Source organism: Alligator sinensis, unplaced genomic scaffold (genome assembly GCF_000455745.1).
Source record: "Alligator sinensis unplaced genomic scaffold, ASM45574v1 scaffold717_1, whole genome shotgun sequence".
Lineage (NCBI taxonomy): Eukaryota > Metazoa > Chordata > Crocodylia > Alligatoridae > Alligator > Alligator sinensis.
The window spans coordinates 3,160,721-3,185,003 of record NW_005841961.1 but is presented as its reverse complement, the minus strand read 5'-3'; the positions used below and the strand labels follow the sequence as shown (position 1 = coordinate 3,185,003).

At 45.9% G+C, this 24,283-nt stretch overlaps 1 protein-coding gene across 3 annotated transcripts in view; it reads right to left on the bottom strand.

Moving 5' to 3' along the window:
- Window positions 1-11,165: 11,165 nt before the first annotated feature.
- LOC102378043 (Y+L amino acid transporter 2-like) overlaps window positions 11,166-24,283 on the bottom strand; it is a 40,806-nt gene continuing 27,688 nt past the window's right edge. For 2 of the 3 annotated variants that reach the window (XM_006020605.3, XM_006020604.3), the window contains exons 8-10: window positions 22,028-22,177; window positions 15,875-16,058; window positions 11,166-14,581 (exon numbers count right to left, since the gene is read on the bottom strand). In XM_006020605.3, coding sequence (XP_006020667.1) covers window positions 14,490-14,581; window positions 15,875-16,058; window positions 22,028-22,177 — 426 coding nt within the window. In that variant the 3' untranslated portion in view covers window positions 11,166-14,489. Of the gene's footprint in view, window positions 14,582-15,874; window positions 16,059-16,079; window positions 16,236-22,027; window positions 22,178-24,283 lie in introns of those variants that run through there. The other variant, XM_025200227.1, reaches the window with a different exon arrangement.

Sequence of the window (24,283 nt, the reverse complement as noted above, 5' to 3'; positions counted from 1 at the left end):
AGGGGGAGTGGGCCTAGCCCCGAAGGTGGGGGGGCCGGGCCTGGATGCAGGCCTCTGTCCCCAACTGCCTCCTCTCCCCCCTGTCATTCTTGATGGGCAATTGGCTAGTGTACTGTATATCACCGTAGTGTCTGAGCCACTAGGAAGTCAACAGCAATAGTGGAGGCCCTAAACCAGGGGTGAGCAAATTATGGCTTGGGTCTTGGATCTGACCCACCCAGCTCACAGGACCCCTCCAAAAGCTGAAATACCATTATCACCAGCCCTGGCCATCAGCTGCCCCTCTGAAAGCCAGCCCCTCCATACAGGAGGTGCCAGCATCCCCTGTGGCAGCAACTTGGACTGTGGTTGCTAAACAGCCAACTCCCATCCCAGCCTGGCCTGGTTCTAAGAGGAGTACATAATAACTCTTATCATATAGTATTCTCATCCAAAAGACCCTAACTTTATGAAGTGCTTTAAGATCATATCATCTGCATCAAAGCATAGCTGAGACTTTGATCTATGGTCTCCCTGAAAAGCAGAACTGTGTCAGTGGTTTGTAGCTTGCCATTCAATCTTTAGTGCATTTGGGACTTCATTCACAGCATTGAAGGTCGTGGACTAGACCAGTAAACCAGTATCTGAAATGACTGACAGCCAGTGGAGGAACTTGAACAGAAAAAGGCAGGCAGTCAGCCATGTTCTGTTTTAGTCAGAGTCTGTGCTACATCATCACATTCACCTTCAGCTACAGTGAACTGAAGTATTCCAGCTTGAAGACAACAAATGCATGGATCACTATAGATGGGTCCTCATCTGGAAAGAAAGGGCAAAGTTTACAAGAAAGCTGGAGATGAAAGGTGGCATATTAAAATATTGATGATATGCTGTCAGCCAAGCATAGTGAAAAATCAAAAAGGATCCCTGTGAAGGGGAAAAGGCAGCCTGGCATGGTCTACACCCCCCCCCCCCCCCGTGGCCCCCCCCCCCCCCCCCCCCCCCAATCAGGTGGCAAATGCTGGCAGCAAGCTGGTTCTGGCTGCTACTTTGGGAGCAGCATGGCTCTACAAATCAGGGGCGGAGCTAAGTGGCAGAGCAGTGCAGTGGGAGGATGCCGGAAGTGAGGCACGGCCCGCCGGGAGAGAAGCGCAGAGGACAGGCACTTGGCAGAGTGACCTGGGAGACAGGACAGAATACCATGGGCCAGACACGCCACAGTAAGGTGTGCGGCAGAGAGGCCCCTAAGGCAGGGCTGTGTGTGGCTGCTGAGAGTGCAGCTGCTGAGATGTGCAGCTGCACACGTGGCAAAGTGGCCTCAGAGGTGGGGCAGAGTGCCACAGCTGAGAGGTGCCACAGTGAGGCGCATAGTGAAGAGGCTTCTGAGGCAGGACAGGGTCCTGTGGCAGAGACCCCAGACAGGAATCCAGCAGGAAGCTTGGATTGGGCCACTGACACTGAGGGGCTGCATGGCGGCAGTAAGAGGGCCATACCCAAAGAAAGGTGGGCAAGAGGCCTCTGGACCAGAGGCTGGAGTACTGACCAGAGCCATCTGGGACCCAGGTCAGACAAGGCCGAGGTGGGAGGGGCAGCAGTTCACTTGGGAGTGCCCCAATAATACTGTGGGGAAGTAGAAAAGGGCTGGAAGGCCTGCTGACCCCTAAGTAACTGGGAAAAGGGAAGCCCAGCAAAAGCAAAGGGAGGCTCCCACCAGGAGCAAGTAAATCTGGGGAAGTATCTCAGGCATACTACAGCAGATGCCGATATTTTGTTATCATTCACATTCTGAGTATTTGTTCCTTAGTTGTTATCTTCAGACAGACAGTTTAGTTTTCCTGATTCCAACTCAAATCAACAAGAGACAGCCTGTGCAGAGTTGGCCTGCGATACGGGCTCGTACCAAAGACTGTTGATGACGGATGACAGAATTATTGTCTGTGGCCTTAAACATCAAGACGCTGACATCAGTTCAGGCCCTGGATGTGGTAAGGGTATGGTATAGGGGAGGCTGGAGCACCATGAAGAAGCCAGGGTGTGAGGTCCGGAGAGTCACCTGTCTCCTAAAGAAGATAAGACCGAGTCATGGCAGGTGAGATTGAATAGGACCCGAATACCTGGGTGACACACACAAGGATCCATCCTGTCATTGCTAATGAATAGAGCATTGGCCAAGAGGGGGCCCAAGCCCCAACATGTATCAGCAACCATTCCCAAGGCCATGAACCAGTGCAAATGGGGGATACAAGCATTCAGTGGAAGGTGTGTGACAGACAAGTGATAGAAAGATCTCCAAAAGCATTTTCCATATACCATAAATGACCACTGAAGCAATTTCAGTCAGACGATAAATCTCCATTTGTTCTCCAGATTTTTGGCATCAGAATAATTGATGGTGATGATCAATTTAGGAAAATAAGGAAGAATGAAGAACAAGTGTTCAGCACTGCTCCATACTTCCGTCTGCCAGTAAACTGCTGCCAACCATCCTGTCCTTCCCACATGCATTTCTCCCTCTTAGATATTGCTGGCAGGGTCCAGTTCAAAGTAACTTACTGCGTCTGTGGAATTACCAAAAGAAGATAAATGTTCTAAGCTGATTTGACAGCTGAGATGAAAGCCTAGGTAGTCTGGTATTCCACTGAACAGACAGGGCTAAGGGAATACTGTAGAAGGCAGCTGAAGTGCAATACACATTCTATTCTATTGTTTATCAGAAAAGTAAGAAGTGCATGTGTATATATAGAACCAAACAACACAGCAGCCCATGACAATAAATCATACTGGCAAGATCAAGAGGTTAAACTGGGATTAGTTTAACCTCAGTGCAATATTTTCCACCCTGCTGTGACTTTATAAATAGTTATTTCCTTCCAGAGCAGCAAAAATCAAGCATAAGCTTGGTGAAGTCACAGGATAACAAAAGAGAAAGAGATGGGATTGAAGAGGGAGAAATTCTTAAAGAACTGAAACAGTAAAACAATGTTGTAGTTCCCATGAGACTAATAGAAGTGCCCATTATTATTTCAGCCTCCATTTATATTAGGAAAAGACATACACCACTGCACTTAGGAAATATATAGCATAAATGATTTGTCTCCTCTTTCTTGGAGATGACTATTCTAATATAATAAAAGCTCTGGCACTGTGTCTGTCTGTCCGTAACGCTCTGGGCCAACTGTGTGTGCACTGCCCGAGCCTTATTGACAGACAGACACACAGGTGAGGTGGAGGCAGAGGCAGTGGGGACCAGGCTGTGCCCCACTGTGCAGGGGGGGAGGCAAGGGCTGTGGCTTGTGACCCTGTGGGGGAGTGTGGCACATGGCAGGGTATGGCGTGCAGCTGCAGGGTGCTGCAAGGAGCAGGTGCAGGGTGCTTCAGCAGTGCCTGCCAGCTACAACACGGGGCAGGGTGCGCCCCCCGCACCCGCTTTCTGTGTGGCACCCTGTGGCCATGAGCCATGCCCATGGGGGCGATTGCCAGCTGTGGCTGTGGGGTGGGAAGAGGAGGGGGGCCACAGTGGGGACTGGGGCTGAGGCTGCGCCAGGTTGATCCTGGTGGGGTGGGGGGGGTGGGCTGTGCTCAGGCCGAGCTGGGCTCTGGGGCCAAGGGAGCCCAGTGGCTCTTCCAGGGCTGGGGGCAGGTGGCTCCCACCACTGTGCGCACCTCAGAGGAGCTGGGGGAGGGGGGCCCGCACTGCCCCCTGGGCTCCCCAGCGCTGCATCCCTGCATGACCCAGCCTGGCTGAGGCCCCAGTCACAGTGAATGCGGCCCCAGCCAGGCTGGGCCGTGGGACACTCAGAGCCTGGTGGTTTCTCCAGAGGCGGTGCTGGGGAACCAAGGAGGGCACATGGCCCCCAGTCTGTGCATGGGGCAGGAGCAGCTGCAGTTGTGGCATCTGCTCCGCCTCTGCTCCTTGCCTCGCTGCTCCAGGTTTGACAGCAGTGCGACGCCATGAGAGTCCTGCTGCAGGGTGTGGTGGTCCAGGCAGCGAGGCACGTATATGTGGCATGGGGGTGTTGGAGTGGCGTGTGGCTGTGTGTGTGCAGCATGCAGCGTGTGGCAGTGTGTGTGTGTGTGTGTGTGTGTGTGTGGCATGTGGCTGGGTGTGTGGGGCATATGACTGGGTCGGTGGGTGTATCTGTGGGTGGGTGTTGGTGTGGTGTGTGGGTAGGTGGGTGTGGCATGTGGCTGGGGATGTATGTGGTATGTGGCTGGGTGGGTGGCAGGTGGGTGATAGTGTGTGTGTGGCATGTGGGTGGGTGGGTGTGGCTGGGTGTGTGTGTGGCATGTGCCTGGGTGGGTGTGGCATGTGGCTGCTTGTGTGTGGGTGGGTGTGTGTCAGGTGTGGGGGGCACATGGGGCCAGACAGAGCTGGGGGGTGGGGTTGCATGTGGCGCAGCAGCAGCGTGGGGCGGTAGGTGGTGGAGCTCTGTCTCCGCCGCCCGTCTGTCATTCTTGTGGGCACTTCGCTAGTAGTCTTATAAAAAGAGAGGGGGAAGTGTTTGAACATCAGCAAAGAGAAAAAGGTTAATTTGAATGAATTAACAGCAGGTTGTGTTGCATATATTGAATGATATATCATGATGGAGGACCTTGATTAAAAACTTATTCTTTGTGAGACTTATTGAAGCTAGGAAGATGCATGTTTCATACGAGCTAACTGAGAGTGAGCAGAGACTTAGATTACTTTTTCTTTTCTGAGAAAGCATCTTGAGCTTTCCCTTTTGTGGCTTACCATGTAACTCCAGTTGAAATTTCATCTTCCCTATCTGCTTCTGTACTCTGATGAACAGAGAAGAAGTAAAACATAGGGAAGTAAAACATGTGATGAATATGAATACTTGAATGTAGTGTTCCTTTTTCTGTGGAAGCAAGCTAGTTGGGCATGAAAGCTCCCTGTTATACACATTTCCCCTCTAACATAAGCTTAGAGCTGTGGGCTATGGAAAATCTCCCTGTGTTGCAGAAAAATATCTAGCCCTGTACATCTAGTTTTCCATCTCTAAGATGTCACACTGCCCTACCTTTGTTCAGTAGTCGCTTATTAAGGATAAAGCTGTTCAAAAATACTATACACTTCCAAAGAAGAAAAAGGAAAGTTGAATTTATAGTTTTCAATAATTGAAGAAGTCAAGCTTTGGTCCCCTCCCCCCTCTTTTTTCCCCCATGTTCTCTCTCAGATAACTAAGTGGTAGAGGGTAAGGAGGGGGTGAAATCCAAACCCTCAAGTTTATCTTCAATTTTTTTTCTTTCCCCTCAGAAGATTTGCTTGAGATTTAAAAGTTTCCCAGGGTGGTTTTGTTTCACTCAAAGGGCCGTGTCTGGTGAACAGTGCATCAGTGTAAACTTTCGACTTATTCTAAATACAGGTGATAGGGTGCTCAAGGCATTTGTTGTATATCCAGAGGCATGAGTTTGAGCCTTGCTTCAGAAGTGTCCTAGAGATTTCTCTAGGCTGATCGAGATGTGAATGGGTACCTGGGAACAAAAGGTGTCTGGATGTAATTGTGACTACATCACTGACTTATGTGTCCTCCAGAGACTGACATGCCTTACCCATTCACTGGGTTGGCATGCCCAGCCCAGTGAACAACCCAAGACTGGACACTGGACTGGCACGCTAAATAAAAGCCAGTTTTAGTCACAGATTATAAGAAGGCATTATTGAAAGTCTCAAGTCTGACCTCCCATATAAGATGTGTAGATCTTCCTTGAATTATCTCATGTTTACCTAGAGCATATGTTTTAGAAAAAACATCTGATTCTAATTCAAAAATTGTCAGTGATGGAGAGCCTTCCATAGCACTTTGAAAGATGTTCCAGTGGCCAATTGCTTTTGCTGATACAAATTTGTATCTTATTTCTAGTCTTGGAGGAGTTGTCTGGCTTCAGCTTCCAGCCATTGGATCTTGTTATGCCTTTGCCTGCTAAACTGAAGAACCTTCTTATCAGCTTTCTGTTCCCTTCCCAGATACAGTGAAACCTGTCTAAAATAGAATCACAGGAGACCAGGGCATGGGGGGTGTGTGGGGGGAGTTCTGGCTTAAACAGTCTTCCGTCTTATAGGAAGAGCTTCTCTTTCTCTCTCTCTGTCTCCTTCCCAGCTTCACTGCTCTGTGATCTCACCATGCACGTACACACACAAAATAGGTAATTACTTCTGTGATTTAGAAGGCGATTTTTTATAAGTTGGCCCCGGTTTTCTTTTTGTTTTTGCATTAGATAGCTTTCAGCATATATAGACTAAATACACATAATTCCCCATAAGGGATGCTGGGATTGTAGAAGTTTTTCAGCTTTGAGCAGGATTTTGGTTTTCATAGGTTCTGTCTTAGACAGGTTTTACTTTACTCATAGACATACCAAGTCACTCTTTAATAAACCAGAGTTAGCATCTTGAGTCTCCAATGGAAGACCTATTTTTTAATTCCTTAATCTTTCTCATGAACCCTCTTCATTTTCCAGTACAATGCTTGAATTACTGAAACTATACCTGCAGTGGTCACACCTGTTCCAAGTGCAGAAGTATTGCAACCTCCCTGCTCCTACCCTTTATTCCTCTGCTTTTAAATCCACAGTAGTACAGTCAAACTCATTTGGTTATCAATATCTTAATCTCTTTCCAGAGAGATTTCTTGCTAGGCTAGGTGGCAGGGCATCTCCCTCCTGTAACAGGGCATAAAGTCTTTTCCCTAGAGGTCTGCCTTGAATTATGGCCATTGGGGGGGGGGGGGGGAAATCCCACATTACTTTGCTAGCACCCTTATTTACTAAACTAACTAGATTACTCTGTATCAGAACCTGCCCCCTCCATTCTTTCTTCTACTCAAGTTTTTTGATGTTGTCTGCAAGGTTGATCAATATTCATTTTGTGGTTTCTTCTTCTGGAAAAATCATGGACCAGTTCTTCAAGGAATCTATTACTAAGCACTTGGAGTAGGAGATGGTGATTAGGAACAGTCAGCATGGATTCATCAAAGGCAGGTTGTACCTGACCAGCCTGATTGCCTTCTATGAGATGACTGGCTCTGTTGATACAGGCATTCTAGTGGATTTTACATACCTTGACTTTAGCAAGGCTTTTGATATGGTCTCCCACAACATTCTCTCAGGCAAGCTAAGGAAGTCCAGGTTGGAGGAATGGACTGTAAGGTGGATAGAAAACTGGCTGGATCATCAGGCTCAGAGGGCAGTAGTCAATGGCTTGATGTCTAGTTGGTAGCTGGTACCAAGTGGAGTGCCTTAGGGGTCGTTCCTGAGGCCTGTCTTGTTCAACTTTTTCATGAGTGACCTGGAAGGTGGGATAGAGTGCACCGTCAGCAAGTTTGCAGATGATACCAAGCTGGAGGGAGTAGTAGATATGCTGGAGGGTCAGACTAGGTTCAGAGAGGCCTTGACAAATTGGAGGATCAGACCAAAAGAAATCTCAGGTTCAATAAGGAGAAGTGCAAAGTCCTGCATTTAGGACTGAACAATCCCATGCACTGGTACAGGCTGGGCACTGACTGGCTAAGCAGCAGCTCTGCAGAAAAGGACCTGGGGCTTACAGTGGACAATAAGCTGAATATGAGCCAACAGTGTGCCCTTGTTGCCAAGAAGGCTAGTGACATACTGGTCTGCTTTAGTAGGAGCATTGCTAGCAGATCTAGCGAAGTGATTCTTCCCCTCTATTTGGCACGGGTGAAGCCACATTTGGAGACTGTGTCCAGTTTTGGGCCCACTACTACATAAAGGATGTAGACAAATTGGAGAGAGTTCAGTGGAGGGACTTCTGAGGAGATGCTGAGGGAACTGGGCTTATTTAGTCTGCAGAAGAGAAGACTGAGGGGGGATTTAATAGCAGCCTTCAACTATCTGAAGAGTTGTTCCAAAGACTGTGCTCACTGGTGGCAGATAACAGAACAAGGAGCAATAGTCTCAAGTTGAGCAAGGGAAGTTTAGGTTGGATATTAAGAAAAACTTCCTCACTAGGAGAGGAGTAAAACAACGGAACAAATTACCTACAGAGGTTGTGGACTCTCCATCCTTGGAGACCTGACTGTAGACAAAGCCTTGGCTGGGATGGTTTAGCTGGGGATGGTCCTGCTCTGAGCAGGGGTTTGGACTAGGTGACCTCCTGAGGTGTCTTCCAATCCTAATCTTCTATGATTGAGAGGAGTATTAAATAGTATAGCACCAAGAACCACACCCTGCAGGACCCCACTAGAAATATACCATCTAAAGGATTCCTCATTTACCATTGTATTTTGAGACCAATCAGGCAGTTTTTATCTTTTAGTGTACTATGTCTTAATACCACTTGACACTCTTAATCAAAATATCATATGGCAGCAAGTCAAGTACTGTATATAAGTCTGCACACTGTACATCAATACTTACCTTTATCAAGCAAACATGTAATCACATTAAAATACCATTAAGATTTAAGATTTAAATTTGGTATTAAGATACCAAATTTGTCTGACTAGGGCTACTTTTGATAAATGTCAACCATCATATTCTTTATTAATCTCTGTGTTAGCCATAATTATCTTGGTTCCGTGGCAGTCCTATAATTGGTTGGGTCATCCTTTTAGTATCTTTAAATATTGGCACTATTTGAACTTTCTTTCAAGTGCTCTGGAATTTCTTTAGTGTTCCAAGAACAGATTGTTGATGTTGATTAACAAAGAGCTTCTCAGAGAGTTGCAATGTCAGTATTAGGATTTCTTTGATCCTTACATGCTTGAGAGAAAATAATTCTAAGCTTTGCAGATCATAGATTATTTCCTGTTTCCCTTGCCTTTCTTCCCTTTCCCATCACAATTACTATCTTATGATTAACATTAACAACTTCTTTCTTCCATTTGTCTATCTATCAAATAGCTATAATGTATATTACTACATTTTATACATTATGTATGTATGTAATCATAGCAGTTAAAATAAATACAATAGCTGCTTTAACTTTTTAATTCAATTTAAATTTCACCTTTGAGCTAAGATGTTTTTAACTGCTGTGGCTTGTATTCTTGATTGTGGCTTTTGAATATTTGCTAAAATGTCTTTAACCAGTTCCCAATCACCATACAGATTTTTAGTTTAAATTCTTGCTCCCAGCTGATTTGACCCACAATTGTTTTCAGTCTTGTCAAATTGGTACTTTTAAAGCATTTATACCATTTGGACAATCTCCTTTGGATGAAAATTTTCTGAGATAAGAAATTGAAATGTCTAAATTATAGATAAATGACATGTTTTAATACTGGAAGTGAGACTACCACCTTAATCACTCAGACTGATGTTCTCCATGCTAATACAGCTTTTCCCTCCTACACATAGGAATCAGTGCTTCGAGTCATCCAGTTATCTAGTGTGATTTGCATCTAGTCAGCATCTACTAGTACTCCATTTAGTTCTTTATCTGCTACAATATTGCTCTATAAGCATTAGAGGTCACTTGAGTGACCTCTAATGTTGTCAATGATTAGGAAACAGAAAGACATTGAGTCAACCTTCTCGATACAAAAACTTATGGACTCAAGATAGACATTGGATTTATGACATACCATAACCTGCCTGACATCTGACTCCCCAGGTACCTCTCCACTTTTACCTGCTACACCCCCTCTACTCCCAGCCTGTCTCTCACTCCCTGAAACCTCAATTTACATTTTCACTGACTGGCTTTCTTGCCTGCATACCAGCCTCTGGCTTCTTTACTATTCATTCCATCCAGGAAGAGCACACACACAAATTGCAGATGCTTCCTCAACCCGACGAAGGGGTTTTAAACCCCAAAGCTTGCCAAGATATATTTCTCCAATTATTCATTTGATCTAATAAAAGATATCGCATCTACTCAAAGAACCTTTCCTGCCTGTTCCTTAGGCCAACACGGCTACAACCAGAAACCCACTTAACATATACAAGTGACATGAATTTTGCTTTCAACAGTTTGAGGTGCACTTTCACAGAAGCCCCTGAACCTAATCTCCTTGAAACTTGGCAGGCTTCCTGCCCTCTGAAGGGGCAAGCATTCATCCAAATTTGCAAAAAAAATAGACAAAGTTATAGGTATTTTAGTGATTTACCATTATAGTCTTTGGCCGAATCACCCAACTGGCTGATCTGGTGGCTGAATCTCCGAATCTGATTTGGCTGAATTGAATCAGAACAATGACTCAAATCACCAAATTGAAACACTGTCCCCCCCGAATCAGCCAAATCTGAATCCAAATTGAATACTTGCTGCTTTGCACAGGCCTATTAGGCACCTGGTATTGTACTGTCTCTTATCATTCCCTTCCATGCCCTCCTTCTTGACAGACCTTCCCATACCATCTCCTGGATGGAATGCTTGCCAAGTTCTCTTGGAAGAGAGGCCCCAACACCAATGTAGTTATTGTGAAGAGATTGCCTAAACAGGCTGGCACTTTCTTCAAAGATCCCTGCAATTTGAGGTAAGGCGACCTTATAGCCTTACTTCCTCTCCCATCATGCAAAGCATCCTTCCTAAAAATCCTAGGCATTCCTCAAAGAACTACATGCTTGGTCTTAAAATAATTAGCTTTAAAATAGGAAAAAGTTCCATCCAGTCCTTCCCTTAATGGGACAGAATGCTATGTGAAGCAACTATGAAAATTGAAGATGTTCACTGGAGGCAGTGAATTGTAGTCTCTTGAAACAAACCAACAAAAGAGGGTAAATTTTAACACCTAGAAATTGTTATGCATTCCATGCCTTTTTCTTTACTGTACCTTTTGGTGTTGCTATAGATGCATCAATCTCTTCTTGTTTAGTCACTGATAATGGGCTGATGAGGCATGTGTTACCAGGTCTTGAACAGCTTATTTTTACCAATTTAATAGTGTGAGAAAGCAAATAGTTGTATTGTCTTGTACATGAGGACTAGTTTCTGAAAAAGTAAAAGTATTTGGTAGTCAACCCAAATAATGCAAATTGTTTGACTGTTATAAAGAAATGTGACTTTCTTTAACCTAGGGAGCAATTAAAATGTGTAGTACTAATTAGCAGATTGAGACAATGCTCACCTGAAACAAGTAACAGTCCTTTACCCCATATATTTTCACTTTTGTTAGGCTGTAGAGAACATGAGTTTCATAAATATTTGGTGTAGTCTTAATGCAAGTTTGGCTTGCAGTGCTGTGCATTTGTATTAAATATACGCAGGTGCCTAGCACTTCTCAAAGACAAGAAATTTATTTAGATTTTTTAAGCTGTAGGTACTTTACAGTAATTAAAATATACAAATTACAAGGAATAACCTCTACAAAATACATGTTAAGAAAATAGAAATTGGATCATTCAAACAATATTACAATAACATTGCCCACTCTCAGCTTACATACCCTTAATCTCTCTCTCTCAGCAAAAAAAAAAAAAAAAAAAAAAAAAAAAAAAAAAGGGAAAAAAAAAAAAAAAAAAAAAAAAAAAAAAATGAGGAAATGAAATGAAATGAAATGAAAGAAAGCATTAGGTGTCTTGTTGGTTGTGTGCTGTTGGGTTTTTTTTAGCATGCCCTGAAGCTTTATACAGTCCCTTGTCAGACAACATGAGGGAAATAAGTTTTGTAGCTTAAGAACCTGCAGACTTGTCTTGACATGTGACCTTCGTCTTTGCCACCAACGTGGACCGCTGCTGAGGTGTTGCTTCAGAAATCCTGGTCTCAGACCATTTAGTAATTCCTGTAATTTCTTTTTCCAAAGGAAGAAGCTTTAAAGGAAGTTTACAGGTAACCAGTACAGGCTACAGGACACTAGTGTCATTAGCTCTGCATGACAGACAGCTTGACATTAAATATAACTTAGTATCTGTATAGACAGGCTCTCTCATGTTTAAAATTGTGCCAATTAATTATTATTATTAAATTTATGCTTCATGTTGAAACAGAGTGCGGGCTGTGATATCTGTAGTTTACAGGTGAGCTGTAATAGGTAGAGTTAGAAGCTAAAACACAGTCCTGCTGTGCAATAGCAGAGAGGCTGAACAGCACAAATTCCAGACTGGTTGAGTCCCATTCAAAGTATCTGGAGATGCTGGGGCACTTTGGGCTGGATGCAGCAAATGATACATCAAGGCTTCTTCTCTAACTTCTATAATGTTGATATTTAAGTAAATGTAGAGATGTGGAGGTTTTAATTCTGGGGCTGCTAGAAAGTGCACTAGACACTTCTAATGTTTTCCAGCATATCTAAACTGAGTGAATTAACTGTCCTACCCGTGTGCCCACTGAGAAGCAACATGGAAAGGAACCAGACACAGCAAAGAAAAGATGGCACTTCTACCTTTAAGGTGCTACAGGAGTCCTGCCAGCCAAAGCTTTTCAGGAAGTGCACTGAATCAAGGAAGGTTGACTAGCACTAGCACAAGCCATCAGTTCTCATTTTCCCTCTTCCCTGCAAATCCCTCCAGACAGGCTTGAATGAAGGCTGATAATGCTAGAGGCTAAAGTGACTGGTATAAGGAACAGAAATAGGAGATATTGATGAGGGCACTGAAATTGAAACTACAGAGAAAATATGATATTTTCTTCAATGATACTGTAATATAAGGATAACATATTCCACAGGATGACAAAGTGTATCAAAGTCCAAATAAATATTGTAGGACAAGCGGGGGGCACCTCTGTCACTTCATTTGCAGATATTTCTTGCAAGACCATTCCTGTCTCTTTAATTTTTAGGAGATAGCAGGTTGGGGCTAGATTCACAAGGGGCTCAGACTTTGCAGGTTCAGCATTCCAATACTACATTCTAGGTACCCTGCCACTAGGTGGAATCCACAATCCCCAGGTAAGCACCAAGGCTTTCCTATGCATTGCATGGGGAGAGTTCGGCATCTAAGAAGGGCTGAGCAGCCAGCACATTGAGTAGGGAATTGCCTATGGGAGTCAGTAGGAAACACATTGAGGTATGGGCCTAAGACCCTCAAGAAATGTAGGCACTTAACTAATGGCCAGAAAGAGAGGCCCATGTCCCCTTGGGTTTCATAGCCATGAGCCTCTCCTGGAGTTAGGTACCTCAGGTAGGATCCTTTGTAATCTTGGTCCCCTTCCTCTAAGGAATGTGCCCTAAACACCAGGCTATGGAGTACCTTTTTCTCCCTGAACCAATAGATTTTTCAATTATTTTGATACAAAGTGGAACAACTTTCGTAGATGAGATCATGGAGGAACCACCTCAGAATAGCTCATAGCTCAGTGGTTAGGACACAGTCCTGGGAGGTGGGAAATCTGGTCTCAGTTGCCCACTCCAAACCAGCCAGAGGAAGGATATGGATCTAGATCTTCCAAGTGAATATTCAGACCACTAGATTACTGAATAAAAAGAAGAATATCACCTCTTTCTCCTCATCCTTAATGGATTAGGGCCCAGTGGTAAGATATGTGGAGGAAACACTTTTTGAACTCTTTTGAGACTTAGGAGGGCTCTATGGCATTAGGGCTTGGGTAATTCTGTTTATTCCCAATGATAGAAATTCAGTAGATTTTACCAATGGAAACATAAGTACCTATACAGGCTATAGGATTAGGTGGCAGCTAACTGGCAGTTTATAATGCTGATGACCCCTAAGCCTCCCCCCTTCCCCCTTATGAATAAAGCCAAGAGACAAACTGATTTTTATGGCTATGGTTTCCTGTTTCTCAGGAAAACAGGCACGTTGTGGAAAGACGATAGGTTTAACTCTGAATATACTCCTATTAAACGTGACTTATTACTGTAACTCGTGCTACAGCAGGTGGTTCTGCAAGAGATCAAACATCTGTTATAAATTACATTACTACTAGCATGTGATAATCTTTGTAATCTGGATTCCTCCCCTTCAAAGAGATAATGATTGTTTATCATCAGATGAAGCTTTATCAAAGAACTTTTATTACTCAGACTTTGATATCTACTGTATCTTCTCTGTTTTCTTCTTTGAATTGAATTGAATTGAATGTGTTTGCCTGGAGCTTACATTGGTTTACGCATTGGAATATTTTTATTCTAGCACTGCATTTATTCTTTGGAATGCTTGCCTGAATACTTAACATTTCTTGCTAAGAACAGATTTGCTACTTGTAAAACAATGGCTAAAATTCTTACATTTAAATTGTGACTTTCTCTCCCACTTCAGGTTTTGAAACATAAATATTGTAAATATCTGATTTTACCTTTTTTCCATTGATCATTTTATTTCTCAAGAGTCTAACTGGCATTTGATGACTTTGCAACCCTTTTCTAATTAATGTAATATTTAATACTATAAAATACTAAACGTTTATTCATACACTGCTTTATAATATCAAAGCACTATATGATAAACTAATCAATCAGAAAGTTAAAAAATCCTGTAGAACAGGGACTTGTAAGTACCCTTGGCACTGAAAGGGCTAATAGAATAAACACAAATTAACAAACATCAAACTGATGCACAGTGCAATTGTTGGTGCTTTAGTGTAACCAAATCACACTAAGGACTTCAGACAACAAAAATGCTTCAGGTATGGAAATGTCGACTCAGGTTTATTTGGCTTTTGCTTCTATAGGGTCTACGTCTATGTCCAGGTCTGTCAGACAACAGTAGAATATCATCTGAACATACTTTGTTATCATAGCTGCAAAATTAGAAGAAAAAGCATAGATGAGACAAAATAATAACTGAATGTTGATTTCCTAGAAATTTAGCTATCCAAGGTTTTCAAAACTACAAATGCATAAGCCTGATTGATGAGTGCAGATGGGCAAACCCACTGGGTGCATCTACATGAGAAATTAATGTGACACAATAAATTCTGGAGCAGTTTGAGCCACAGTCAGCTGCTCCTGGGTGCAGTGTTTACACACGCACCTGGGACAGCAGGAGTTTAAACTGGGGTGGAACAGCCCTGGGCTGGCAACAGGCTCAGGGAGCCAGCCCTGGGCTCCGGATGGTGGTGCCAGGTTGGGGAGGGGCAGGCTAGGACATGAGAGTGCTAAAGTGCAGAACTGGGTGGCAGGCAGCCCCCATGCTTTAGCACCCTCATGCCCCAGTCATCCCTGGTCACCATCTACATGTGCATTTCATTGCACTTAACTCCGCTGTAAGATGGTTCCATCCCTGATAGTACTCTGTCCTACGATACTATCTACAGCAGTTAGTTAATTTACTGCATCCTAATACAGGTGCATGTGTAGATAATGATGCTTTACTGCAGAGCTAATTAGTCAAGTGCACATGTAGATGCACCTACAGAGACATAAACAGCCAAAGTGGGGTTTTTGTTTTTACTTTCTGATTAACCCTTTACTGAAATTTTTAAAAAATGGTCCAAATAGAACAATCTCACAGGACTGGGCAGAGCTATGACAAACTCCCTAGGCTAATCCTTGGTTTATAATTTCATCATTTATAATTTCATAATTTAGGTAAACATGTGGCTTTCTCTGACTCAGATTCTACAGAAACATCCAGGAAGTGAAGCAATACAGTGGTGTAATACCGTCTGTCTTCTAGGATACCAAACTGCATGAGTTTAGTCTTAATAGTCCTAGGCATTTTACTGAGCCAAAATCAATTATTTTCCCAAACTGACCTATGACAAAAATATTACATGATGTGACACATGGATATATCTAAATGAAGGAAAAATGTGTATAGTTGTGTGTGGTTTCTGGTTACTTCATTTTCTAAAAAAATACATCTCAGCATAACTTCATAACCCTGTACATTTAAGGGGAAAAGATTTTAGGAAAAACATGGAAGAAATCTCTCTCTCTCTCTCTTGTTTTCATCCAGTCTTCTGAGATCATAGGCCCACAGCTACAAAGTATTCCATAATAAAGAAACGTCTATATTACCCCACAATGTGCCTCAAAATCTAGTAGGAGAAACAAAGGGGCTATCAATGCCAATACACTTATGTGCTTACCAGATAGCCTTCGAAGAAATCTTGGTCTCTTTTCAGGTGGGAGATAAAGTCCCACATAATATACAGGAATTCCAGAGAGGGCTATCCCAATTCCAATAAGGGAATTAACTGTATCACTGTAGAGAGGAACCATGATCAGGAAAATGGTGCATAGACAATACACTATAGGAAAGAAGAGGCTGAGCTGCAAATTAAAACAGAAAAATCAATGTAAATAAAAATAAGACAATGGAAAATGTATTTGTATAATATTTTACATTACGCCACTTGGCTAGCTGCTTGCTATTAGGGCTGGGCAAAATTTTGACTGCCGTTTCGTTTTGGCGGTATTTCGAGAGTTTTGACACTCGGAACTCTGAATCTGAAATGAAAAGGGAGACATGTCAAACTGTTTGAAACGAAATGAAACAACTCGAAACATTTCAAAGATGTTTCAGCATTTCAAAGGTGTTTCAAAGCTGGGCTTGCAGAGAGAAAGTAAGGAGAGGAAGTGGGGAAAGCGGGCAACAGACTGACATCTGTAGCTGGCCAGTGTTTGCCAACTGTCCTGAGGTCCCTTCCAATCCCAGTGCTCTGGGGGAGGGACCTAAAAAGTTTAAACACAGCATATAAACCTGTGAATGCCTAAGATGTCAGCCTTTGTCAGCCTGTCTCTCGCCAGAGAGCAGCATCTGAAAGGCACCAACTCTGACTGCTTTCTAGCTGCTACTGTTTAGCTAGGGAGTATGTCTTCTACTTGCAAAGGATTGGATAGGATACAGCTTACTCTGACAGCTTAGCTATACTAGCCTAACTTCAATACTAATATTGTTATCACTATATCATTTCTTTTTTTCCCCCTATATCCATTACTCTGAAATTCTTCTTTCTTTTTTTTTTTTAACCTGAAGGAAAAGAAATCTGCATTTTGCCTGACAGTGTGATCGCTGGGCACTGTTCAGGAAAGCACAGCACAGATTAGATAGACTGCACACACAGACACCTACATATACACACACTACACACAGTCACAGACCTTTTCTAGCACAGGAAAACATGAAGCATGCTGGAAAGGCCAGTGCTGCCAAGTCTGGAAGGGGAGCAAGAGGGAGCAGAGGGAGAGGTGTCAGTTCCCTGCTGCCCAAGCTGAGATGCAGCCTCTTTTCAACCAGCCATGTGGCTTCTGCTGGTACTGGGAGGAAAGGGGGTTGCAGCAGTGCCTGCAGCTGCACCCCCTCTGACACCAGCTGTGATAATAAACTCCAGCACCAGCAGCATGACAACAAGCAGCAGAGTCTCCTCCACCCCAACTGCAGGTCCCATCATGAGCCTTCCACTCCCAGTCTTAGATGAGCTCAAACTTTAAGTAGGGGACATCATCTTGATAGCACAAGAAATTCTGGGGCAGGAGGGGGAAGCAGAGTTTGTGCTCCACACCCCTCAACGTTCCCCTAGAGCCAAGTCCCCTTCCCTGGAAGGCACTGCAGAGAAGGCTGTGGGGGCAGCTGGCTCAGCTGCTCCTGTTGTCATGCCTCTGCCTGTTGAGGAGGGGGATAAGGCGGGAGCCCCTCTGCACCCCAGAAGTGAGGGGGTAGTGTGGTCTAGGATCATTTTGAGGTGGCAGATGATCCCACATATGCTACCTGCCTGCACTGCCAAGCCAAAACCAGCCAGGGCAAGGGAACAAAAGGCATGAGCACCACAGGGATGCTGATGCATCTCCACAGACACCACCCCCTTGGCTTGCTCCTCCTCAGCCTGGCACCAGTGGAAGCATGCCCAAAAAGAAGTCCCCGTCTTTCTTGAAAGCCCCCATATCCCCGAAGCAGAGGCAGGCCACCCTGGAACAGTGGGGGAAAGGCGAGCACACAGGAGAGTATGTTTCCAAGGCAAGCGAGGTCACCCAGAGCATTGGGGAGATGCTTACTGTAGATGGCCAGCCCTTTTCCTTTGTTGAGCGGCCAGGGTTCAGGCAGTTCATGGCGCTTGTGGCCCCATCAGGATGGTGGTGCCCTCCCTGTATGAGGCATGCAGGGACTACTTGAGGGAGGAGCTGTAAAAGGCAGGTCTGCAGGTGGCCTTACACTTCACCTCAGACATCTGGAGCAGCCAGGGTGGAGATCATGCCTACCTCTCCCTCATAGGGCACTGGTGTAGCCAGTCAGGCTGTCAGTGGGCTCTTCTTCAAGCCAAGGTGATTGGTGAGTCCCACACGGCAACCGATATCAGGGGGACCATGAACCACTTGGTGCAGGGGTGGCTATTTGGGCAGGGCAAACTCATCCATGGGTTCATGGTCACCGACAATGGGGCCAATATGGTCAAGATGGTCTGAGATGTCAACTTTTTTGCCATCTGATGTGTGGCATATAAGTTCCACCTCCTTGTCAGGGACACCTTGGAGGGGGACAGGGCTGCCAGTGATGGCACCAGCACCGCCAGCAAGCTCATTTACAAATGCAGGAAGGTGGCAGGCTACTTCCACTGGAGCATCAAGGGGGGTATGATTCTGTGGGAGAAACAGGCACAGCTGAACATCCCACAGCGCAAAATCATGTACGATGTGGAGACTCAGTGGAACTCCATATTCCTGATGCTTAAGAGGCAAGTGGAGCAACAGAAGGCCATCCATGAGATGGCCTTGCTCAGGGAGATTGGGCTCAGTGCCCCCCTTAGAACAGAGCTGAGTAGGATACCATCTCCCCAATCTTGCTGGTCCTGAAGCCCTTCTTTGGGGCCATCAAGACCCTCAGCACTGCCGATACCCTTCTTAGCCAGGTGATCCCTGTACTGAGGGAACTTCAAAAATCAAATGGAGAACTTCCAGGGGATCAATGTTCCTGGCTGGGGCATGCCACTGTCACCAGAAGTGCAGGAACTGGTGAGGTGGCTGAAGGAGGACATCAGGAAACAGCTTGATCCCTTGCGCTCCACTATGGTCCACATGCTGACTGCCATGTGTGACCCGAGGGTGAAGGGGAACGTATGCAGCAGCAAAACCCTGGATCACTGGATGGAGGTGCTGGTGAACAGAGTCAGGGAGGCAGAAGGGTGGAGGTAGAGAGATGTGGAAAAGGGGGATCCACTGTCCCATGCCAGCATGCCATCCACCAGCTAGTCTCCTTCTCCACCACAGCTGCTGCCAATGTGGGCCAAGGCCATGACATCCATGGTGGGGTCCAGAGGCACCAGACCCCACCATCAACCAGGTAGCACTCAGGCCTTGGTGGCTGCCTATCTTGCCGAGGAGGTGGAGCCACTGCTGTGCGACCCCTTGGTCTACTGGGCAACCCGCAGCCAGAATTGGTAGGATCTGGCTATGGTTGCCTGGAAACACCTGTCCTGTCCACCGATCGGCGTTCCAAGTGAGAGGCTGTTCAGCATTGCTGGTGAAGTTGTGACACCCCACCGCACCTCTTTGGATCCTGGTTTGGTGGAGCAGCTGGTGTTCCTCAAGGCGAACCTTCCACTGCTGGGGTTCCCCAAGCTCCAGGTGCAGACAGAGTGAGTGACACCCTCCTCACTCCATCCATACCTATTTCCTTTTGGTTCCTGGTTCCCAAACCATTTAATGCCCCATTCTCAGAGCTGGAGGTAGCACTCACTGCATCACCAACCAGCAGGAGAAGAACATGACCCTGCTGAGTTCCCATGTCAGGATGAACTTGGAGGTACAGACTGGGGCTATGGGGAAGGAGGAGGCCCCAGATCCTGGGCATGACCTAAAACTGCACCTTGCCAGGGTAGGGAGACCTGGTGGGACTGACAGTGGTGTGGCAGCCCTCAGGAAATGCCAGAACTTAGGACTTTCCTGGTGAAAGGTGGGTAGGAGGTGCCTATAACCTCCAGCCACTGCACGCTCATACAGTCCTGGCTGGGGAAAGCCCAGACCCCTAAGCTCTTTGAGAGGCCTGAGGCTTGCTGGTTGCAGTGGAGTTGTGAGGCTCCAGGTGGGCTTAGCTTAGCTGCCTGGGATGCCATCTGTGAGGCATGGGCCACAGGTATGGAGCTGTGGAATCATACACCAGGCAGACATTGGAACTATGACACAATACAACCTGCCGGACATCTGAATCCTCAGGTAGCTCTCCACTTTTACTTGCTACATCCCCCTTCCCCCCTGCCCCAGCCTGTCTCTCACCCCCTGATGCCTCCATTTCCATTGTCACTGACTGGCTTTCTTGCCTGCATTGCATGCCAGCCTCTGGCTTCTTTACTATTCCTTCCATCCAGGAAGAGCACACACACCAACTGCAGGTGCTTCCTCAGCCTGATGAAGGGTTTTCAACCTGAACGCTTGCTAAGATATATTTCTCCAACTGTTCAGTTGATCTAATAAAAGATATCAGATTGACCCAAAGAACCTTGTCTGCCATGTCCTTAGACCAACACGGCTGCTACCTACACCCCTAGCACCTGTCTCTGGTCAGCTGACCAGAAGGAGGCAGGGCCCTGGGAACATTTAAGCCCCAGGTCTGTGGCTGGCAGGAGGAGTTTTCTGGCAGCTGCTGGAGAACAAGCTACTGCAGAAATGGGAAGAGAGGCTCTGTGACAGTTTGGCTGCCTGAGATGCTAGTGCTACTGTGCTGCTTACTTGTTGTTATTTAAAGTGGTGAACCAGACTGAGGCTGTAGGGAGGAGGAGACCTCATTGGGGCACACTACCATGTTATGTAGAGGCCCCAGCACCAGTGAGGGTGCAGCGACAGGGGCATTGAGAGCCCAGGGACAATAGAAGGTAGAGTGAGTCAGACCTTATTACAGGGACAATATCAATATACTATCTATGAGGCATGGGGCATGGTAAGGGATGGTTGGAGCCACACATCTAGCCCATAAGGCTTAGGGTGTCCCCTTGAGGCACCTACTTATAGTGGGTCCCAGCAAGGGGCCCAAGAACCTATAGGGTTTAGTGGGGTCCATTAGGACCATGACTGATCTGAAGCTGAAGGGCATCCTCCCTATATATTATCTTTTTCAACAAGACATGGTGGCAGGTGAGAAGAGAAGGCACCCACAGGGTGGAGCTGGCACTGGCACAGGGACCTAGGGGTTTCATGGCTCCCACTCCGCCTTAACACATACACAAAGTCACACGTCACAAGTTTTGCTTGTCAGCACCTTGAGGTGTAGTTTCCCAGAAACCCCTGCATCTATCTCCTTGAAACTTGGCAGGCTTCTTGCCCTCAGAAGGGGCTACCATTCCTGTGATGTTCATCAGAATCAGGCAAGAAATGACAAAGTTATAGGCATTTTAGTAATTCCCTATTATAGCCTATGACTGGAACACTGAAACAGCATCGAAACTTGAAACAGTTTTGACCGAAACAAAACAAAACAGTGATTCAAAACACCAAAATGAATCGCTGTCCCATCAAAATGCTAAATCCAAAACCGAAACGAAACACAGGCATTTCACACAGCCCTACTTTTTATGTGAAGCACTCCTCAGGATCTACAGAAAATGTATGTCATTACTTTTTAGATGGTGCACACAGTATTAATATACCTGTTAGGCACCTCCCCTTGAATGGAAGATTGCATTTGGATGAAGAGAAGTAAACTGCAAAAGGAGAGCCAGAATGTGTCTGAGGCATGATTGCTGGGCATTGATGATGTGTAGGGGGTGCATGCTGGTGACCGTGCATCCCCTGAGATTGGTGGTGCACCCCCTGTGAAAAGCACCACTGATGCTGCTGGCGGTGCCTGTGGGCAGTTGCTGTTTACCACTGCCTCCCCCACCGCCGACACCACTGGCGGCATCTGTGGGCGGTTCCTGATCCCCGCTGGCTGCTCACCACTCCCCACCCCGCTGCTGACGCCGCCATGGCTGCCTGTGGGAACTCCCCGCACCCCGTTACCATGCCCCACCACTGACACTGGTGCCGCTGCCTGTGGGCAGTTGCTGTGCCAACCCCAGCCTCCAGGGGCATGTGATGTTCATGTTGCTGGGGGCTCTGAATTTCATAAACTCTATGAGCTCTTAGCAAAAAGTCAGAATATTCCTGCAGTCCTATGCAAATATGTGACTGTGTACATGAAAAAGATTTTTTTTATGGATGAAAAATGAACTTATAAAGGAACTTCTTGACACATCCATAGTAGCAACACTTTAATTTATACATATATAACCATATACATTAGCTAGAAAATGTGATTTTCTATTTGTACTTACTTTAATAGGCCTCGGCCTATCAGGCTGAGTGTATCTCAGGTATATTAATCCTGCAATAGAGAGCCCAACAAATAGCCAATAGTTGAAGCAGTAGTAATTAATAAGGAGAAAGACATCCTCCACAAGAAGGTAAAGCAGAGTCATTAAGCCCTAGGGACAAAGAAAACAAAGGCCTTTTTATGTAAGCACAAAGAAAGAAAAAACAATTCTTATAAAACATACAGGTTCAGGCAGAGATGTAACTGTGCTAGGGAAGGTCCTCCTTCTTCTTCCCCTTGTACTTCTTTGTAGGGCTCTGGCTCTGGAGGCTCCAGCAATGAGCAGTATGGAGGAGCCCCAGCTGAAGTTCATTGCTCTTGAGAGGACATATCACCTCAACTTGTTTCCATGTTGTACAGGCAAAAAACTCCAGTTTTTAGCAGTAAAGAATGAGGTGTCATCTCCCCCCACTCCCACTGCAACACTGGAGCAGCAGCAAACTGTAATGCTGCCCAGCAAAACAATATTCCTTACAACACTGTTCACTCCTGACATGTTCTTATGTGGCTGGTAAGTGAAGGGAGAGCAGGGGTTGGGAGGGGGAGGTGGGCATGAGAGGATGAAGTGCCCCCACCCTATTCTGGTGCTCTTCCCCACCTCAGCCAGGATTCTGGGGCTCATGCCCCATTTGTCACCCACCCTGTACTAAGGGCCTAATTTTCAGTAGTATTTGGCTGGATTACATAAACCCATATAAAGACTTGGAAAACCTGCTCTTCATACTTTCATGCCTTTAAAACCTTTTCTTTCCTAACCCAGATTTCTTAATACTAGACTAATTAACATTGCCATATTTACCCAAATCCAAGAAAACCTCAAATTTAAGATGACCCCCCCCAATAATTAGATGCTAGACATGGACAATTATAAGTGTGTTATATTTTTCCATGACTAGAATCTAATTGTTGGAGGATCACCTTAAATTCATCCTCCTAAAACAGTGATGCAGGCAAAGGGCTAGACTCCTAACCCTTGCCTCCCGTCTGCCCCCATGTCTCTTGTTCCGCTGTTCCTGTGCCTTCCCCCCCGCCCGATGTCTGCCCTCCCCCCTTCTCTTACCTATTGGGCAGCTCTGGCTCTATCTCCAAGGCAGTCAGCAGCAGTGGCCACCCTGGCCCCAGCTCTGGCCCACCCCAGACAGGCAGAAGCATGGCAGCAGATCTGGGCCTGACCAGGTTGGGGCAGGACCGGAGCTGGAGCTGAAGGTAAGCAGCAAGGGGAAATGGCAGGAAAACTACATTGTCTCTGCCATGCTTCCCTCTCAAGCCACACACTGGGGGTCTCCCCAACACGCCCCCCGCATGCCCACCACCCAGTCTCCCTCCACTACACACCACCTTCCCAGCCACACAAGCCACCCTGGCCTGGGGCAGGTGGAGGCTTAGTTCTGGCTTTAGCCCCAAGCTGAAACCAGAGCTTTGCTGCTGCTTGCCCTGGACCAGTACTTGAATCTAAGATGAGGTTTTATTTCCCCCCATAGTGAGTAGGGAAAAAACCTTGCCTTGGATTCAGGTAAATACAGTAAGTCTCACAAAGTGGGGACATTCCTCTGAAAAGTAACTAGTTTAAAAATTGATTCAAAAAAGTTAGACAGTGTCACTTGCATTTCAGAGGTTGCCTGTTCAAAATGACAATGTAACTCAGGGGCAGACAATTATTTCTGGTGGAGGGCTGCTTACTGAGGTTAGGCAAGCTGTCGAGGGCCACATGGGTAGTTCCACCCCTTGACAGGTGCCCTACCCCCTGGTCGCCATCTTGTGATCAGAAGCCCTACCCCCTAACCCTTGATCTTTGCCACCAGAAAGCCCTCCCCTTATCCCCAGAAATACTCCTGTCAGCAAGGGCTTTTGCCATCTCAGAACCAGAAAAATACCAAATTATATTTTAAAAATTGAATATCTACAACAGGAATTTTCAACCTTTTTAAACTAACATACCCTGTCTGGTGGCAGCAGTCAGTCAGCCGGGGCAGGGTGGTGCTTGCATGTGATGGGCACTGCTGCCACCCCACCACCCACTGTCCTGTGTTGCCACCTCTGCACCCCATTTTTCCATGACCAGTCATACCTGAGGCTCCATGGGCTGCTGATGGGCCTTGCATCTGGCCAATTGCATGCAGCCTGTCAGCAGCCTGCAGAGCCACAGGTGTGACCGGCCATGGGAAAGTGATGCACGGTGGCAGCACAGGGTGGTGGGCAGTGGTGCAGGTTGATAGGT